General features: G+C 34.2%; 1 protein-coding gene across 1 annotated transcript in view; it reads left to right on the top strand.

Moving 5' to 3' along the window:
* The first annotated feature begins 3,721 nt into the window (after positions 1–3,721).
* Positions 3,722–6,000, top strand: part of LOC120530294 (desmoglein-2-like) — a 48,459-nt gene continuing 46,180 nt past the window's right edge. Inside the window, exons 1-2 of the mRNA XM_039754663.1 lie at positions 3,722–3,845; positions 4,252–4,541. Of these exons, the coding sequence (XP_039610597.1) occupies positions 4,488–4,541 (54 nt within the window). The 5' untranslated portion in view covers positions 3,722–3,845; positions 4,252–4,487. The remainder of the gene's footprint in view (positions 3,846–4,251; positions 4,542–6,000) is intronic.

Genomic DNA, 6,000 nt, shown 5'->3' with positions numbered 1-6,000 from the left:
CCGGTTTGCTTCCATATTCTATTAAATTATGAGAACTAAAAAAATAGAACTTCCAACTACAAAATTAATTATCCTGAAAAAACGTCTGTTGTTCTATGAAGCATTTTTTTTTGTTTACAAATATTGCTTCAGTTGTTTCACATTTTAACAGAAAATATACTGCATATCATTTGAATAAGTAATTTACTTTTTTAGAATTTTCAGCTAAAGCAATTCTCAGATGAAATTACAATAATATAACTATTTAGAAAATATATTCTGCTTAAGATTACAAACTATTCTTCTTCTTCTTTCGGCTAGGGGTCGCCACAGAGGATCATCTCCTTCCATACCTTTCTGTCCTCTGTATCTTATTCTGCCACACCCATCACCTGCATGTCTTCTCTCACCACATCTATAAACCTTCTCTTAGGCCTTCCTCTTTTCCTCTTGTCTGGCTGCTTTATCCTTAACATTCTTCTCCCAGTATACCCAGCATTATTGGCCATAAACCCACTGTAACAAAGCACTGTATAACTGTTGCAAATTTCATTATTTTTGCATATGATCTGTTTCATTTCTATTGCAGTTTTCATTCCATTTGTAGAACAGACATACACATTAAATTAATTATATTTAATCTGTGGAACATATTGAAATAAATGTGTATACTGTCAAATCAAAATTTAAATAAGTAAAACCTGGTCCACTTGTAAAGCCCCACCAACATACACAGAACACTTGGAGCATCCTTTTCCAAAGACATTTCAATGAAAGTAGATCAGCATCCTAACATGTGGAAAATATCACTGATTGTCCAAAAACATTAGACCAAAACAAATTAGTGATCAAAATTCATTATGTACTCAGGAACAATTATGAATAGACATTAAATGCTTTCTCTTACAGGCGACGCTTATTTAGATCCACTCCAGTTCTTCCAGCAAAAATAGGCCTAGAGAACGCCATGTATATTGTTCTAAATAACAGCTTTCGAACCTGTAGATCAAACTCAAAATTGAATCAGTACTGTTATTAACTTTAGCAATCTGTTCAGTATTACTCAGCCCATTCTGAAGTGCAGCTTTATTCAAAACAAAACTAATCTGATTATACAATTTTCAAGTGCAGATACCCATAATGTGTCTCAGCGCTTTGGCATAAAGACTTTCCCTTAAGCAAATTACCTTACTTTAGGCTAATTAAATATGTTTAAACAAAGGAAAAACAGCTCAAAAGCTCCAGAAAGAAATCAGAACAGTAAATACATGAGAGAAGAAACAATCCATTCGACAAAGTTTTAGTGAAATACTGGATTGTGTTCCAAAGACAGGTGGTGTGCGACGCGGTTTAATTTCATTGGCTTACTTTTAATCCTGTTAATATAATAGATCCACAATAATTATTAAAATAAGTGATAATGCTAAGGTAAAAAACAATGACGTCATATCCTAAAAATGACTTTTTAAATGCATTTTTTTCACGCATTCCAAAATCACATTCTGTACATTTGTTTTTAAACCTGAAACCCTCTGTTGGACTGGCGCCCTGCCCAGATTACATTCTGTTCTCTTGTTTTCAAAGAAGGACTTCTGAAAGAAGAGTGCCTAGACTCTAGTGGGCATCAGGGTCTAATGTGGACAGAGTGTTAATCCAAAAGATTTTTTTTGTTTTTTATCTAAACACGATTGTTGGAATGGTGCCCTTTCCAGATTACCCCCTGCCTGATGATTCCCACTAGACTCAGGGCACTCTATTGCCTTGTGTTCAATGAGTGAGGTCTGAAAATGCAAAAATAAAGTTTTTATTATTTTTTGGCATAATTTTAAGTGAATAGCTTTATTACCACTTTCTTAAAAGGGAGGAATAATATGCCATGCCTGCTTATGTGGCCTACGTCTAATGTAAAATTCTATTTCTCAAGCTTTGATATGTAACAGTCATTCAATATGTAAGGCTACAAGTCCAAGAACTTCAAATCAAATTACTTTTAAACTTGACTTTTAATCTTTCTGAAAGAGTTGAGATGAAGATTGTTATTTCTGTCTGGACAAGATAAAACAAGTTTTATACAAATAACATGTTTCAAAAATATTTACTGAATAACACACGTGTGAAAAAATTGACCAGTGATATTCAATATTCTACAGTCTAATTTGATATTATTCATTGCTTTTGAGAGTTTATCACATTTTGAAAGTGACTTATAAATAATAATAAAAAGAAATAAATAACCAGTTTGAAACATTGATCATTTTTTGTTTTAGGTTTGGACATATTGAGCTTCAGAGCCTGAATATCAAACAGACATCGAACATTAAGATTTGCTAAGTGTTCTAACTCTAACTGTAACTCTTCTGCGTTTACTATGGAAATAGCAAAAATATTTATTTAAAAATCTCCCCAATATTTATTTAACATGGTAGCAAAATACTATAAGCGGTTCAAATTACGTGGCAGATTTAAGTTAATTGTCCATCCATCCATTATCCAACCCGCTATATCTTAACTACAGGGTCACGGGGGCCGCTGGAGCCAATCCCAGCCAACACAGGGCGCAAGGCAGGAAACAAACCCTGGGCAGGGCACCAGCCCACCGCAGTAAGTTAATCATGCATAGGCAAAGTGAAAGATGCTGTTGGTGATAAAGACACATAGCATCCACTCTAAAAATGAATACAACAGTCATGGCAGCCAGTTTTTTGAGCTTTGTCAATTTCTATTAAAATTAAGTACATCCAACACACGTCAATGAGTAATGTGAATTAGCTTTTCCTCTACATTTACTTTCAATTACTATGTTAATTTCTATCTATCTATCTATCTATCTATCTATCTATCTATCTATCTATCTATCTATCTATCTATCTATCTATCTATCTATCTATCTATCTATCATGTATTATTATAATTATCTATGTACCATATACTTAATAACAAACTAGAAACAAACTCCTGGCAGGGCACCAGCCCACTGCGGACTTTCAGCATTTGTCTCTGGCAGGGTCACAGGGCAGCTGGAACCTATCCCAGCAAGCAATGGGTGCAGGCAGGAAGAACCCTTGCATGTCTTTGGACTTTGAGAAGAAGCCAACATGGACAGAGGAGAACATGCAAATTCCACACTGAGAGCACCAAAATCACAAACCCTGGTCTCCAGCTAACACTGTACTGTACTACTGCCACCCCTTTGTGTATCTTGTACTAAATATAACAATGAATATAAGTCTTTAAGACAACATTTCACACATTTAAGTTTTTCCAAATAGTTTTATCTCATTATTTGTTAGCATTTTCAAATTAAATTTTGACATGGAAAGAAATCCTGTCACCCAATAACCTTGACTACGTTACAACAACTTAAGTTTTTTCTTTTTATTAGTGAAATAATGAGTTCAAATTACTTACAATAGTAAGATGAAGTAATGTCTGTTATTATTGTGTCAGCACGTTACTAAATTGCGTTTGCAGTTCAAGTTCAACAAAATCAATAAATTTGAATTTTTACTTTGCAACCATTAATTTAAGTATTGGTATACATTTAATTTTTTTTAGTCTGAGGTGAAAACATAAAGTAGTAACATTATGAATGACAAACGAATTTCAAGGTAATTTAACCTCAATTGTGACGTGAATTTTAGCAGGTTCTGTGTCTTGTTCAAGGTGTATCCATGCCCGTGACAGCCACTAACTAATCCGGTAATCTCCTGTATTTTGGCTCACTTTAATTCGGCTCGAGACAGACTCCCGCTGCACGCAAAACACCTTTCATCCTGCTGTCTTTCAACAATTCACCAATCCTGACTTGCAGTATAATGCAGAGTGATTTGAGCGCACAATTGGAGAACGGATGTTTCTGATTTCGTGTGAGTCTTCATTTATACCTTTTTACAAACTCAAAATGTAACGACGCGTGATTTTTGACATGGCGCTATAAAAACTAAATAGTGTCCGGTCTCCTGCTCAGAACACGGTAGCCTACTTCTCTTCACCAAAATGAGATCCAGTACTTTCAGTTTACAACTGAAAAATAAACAATTGTCGTTTTTTGAACGTTATTAATACCATCGAATAATCAGTTAGTATTTCCATCACATTGATATATTCATATGTCTAATGTCAAACTTGAAATATTTTCAGACCACTTTACTGTTGTTATTGTGGGTATTGGCCAAGACCCCGTATTTCACAATCCCACTCCAACAGTTTTGTTAAGTGGTGGGTGTTTTACATGTTAACTGCGATGACAGCGCTATAATATGTCTTTTCCAGGAATTAATTTCGTATGCATTTGCCTGAGGTGAGATTGATATGGGTGTGGACCGAAGAAGAACTCCACGAGGCACCTCCTCAAGCAGATTTATATCGTGAACAAAAGAGAAAAAAAATGAAACCTCGTTTGTAACAATCCTTCGGGCATTAAGCGCAAGGAACTTATAGAGTTGTCGCGTAAAGGAACTAAGCCCAAGCAGTTTTTATTTTTGGATCAAAAGAGATTTTTTGGCAGAATGTCTCTTTCTCGCGTTTTCAACATCGGATTTCTGCTTATCGGATTTCAGACGGTAAGATCTTATACTGATTTTTAGCTTTTTGATAGTATGATCATACTTCAGTGCTCATTGTGACCTTATGGAAGCTGTTCTGTCTTTAGAGCCTGCAGTGACTATTCCACAAACTAGCTACAGATGGGGCTTCCATCTATTTATAAAAATACTTCACCTGAAGCATTGTTAGGCTGGTGGATCCCGTCATGTTGTCCGTGGAATTAGGTATTTGCGCATGGAAGGGCAAATCTTTGGTCGGCTGCAGTCGAAATCAGAATATCTTATATTATCCATTGGAAAGAACGTGGGTTACAGAGCAGTCCATCATCCCTGAGTGCACATGCGCAGAAGCCCACAGCCGCGCACATTTGGATCTGTCAATCTGATAAACCGCAAATATTTTGGAATGTGTGGGTAACACGAAGTTATGTGAGAGGGTATGAAAAGAACAAAAAGAGGGTGTCAAAGAAAAAATGAAGATAGGCTATTTATTTTAAATTTAAATGGTTTAATATAGTACGGTTTTTGTATTTAACTACAATATTGTAATAGCGTTAAGTATGATTTATGATACACACTTTGATTGATTTTTTTATTATAAAAAATGACAACGTATGTTCAACATCATTATCTTAAAACTGTGATTATGATCACTTTTTCATTTTTAAGTGTATGAATTTACTTAATAAGTAAAAGCTCTGCAAAGCACATTTTACATAATATGCCATAACATTGTTTATAAAAATGAAAGTTAGACCTTTAATTCTTCCTCTTTTAGTGCTTAATGATTCAAAGGCATGCCAGGATTCTCAACATTTTGGACCCCTCTAAAATGTGATGGCAGTTTTTTTCAGAGGAATTATTATAATAAAGAGAAATAAATTTAAAAAATCTAACAGATGAGTATACGAAGCAAACAAAAAATATGTTTGGATTTTGCAGAAGGCTAAATTTGTCTGATATGTTAAGGAAAAATATAAGCTGCAAGAGCAATAAGTGAAAGAGATTGAAGAAACTTGAGGAACAGCAGAATATGAGGAGGGACAGGAAGCGTGCTTTCTTATAAAATAAGTAGCCTAAACAGTAATTGCACATTGTACATTTGTAATTGATTCTGTATTATATTTACTTATAGTAACATTTAGCAGTTTATATAGTCTATGCTATTCAATATATTTTCGTTGGAAGCGGTGAAGGCAGGAGGAGTAGTAATTGGGCATTAAAAAGTTGGTTCGACGCTGGGAAAATTGCATCGCAAACGAATGTGACTATATAGAAAAGGGATGTAATTTGTTTTTGAAATTCTATATATATATATATATATATATATATATATATATATATATATATATATATATATATATATAATATGTGTGTATACTATTTATGCACGAGTGTGTGTGAGTGTGTGTGTGTGTGTGAACTGACATAGACATATGTATATAGAGGTAGCACTTCAGCAATATTACTAAATATC

This window comes from Polypterus senegalus, chromosome 5 (assembly GCF_016835505.1).
Source record: "Polypterus senegalus isolate Bchr_013 chromosome 5, ASM1683550v1, whole genome shotgun sequence".
Lineage (NCBI taxonomy): Eukaryota > Metazoa > Chordata > Cladistia > Polypteriformes > Polypteridae > Polypterus > Polypterus senegalus.
This window is presented reverse-complemented; position numbering and strand designations above follow the sequence as displayed.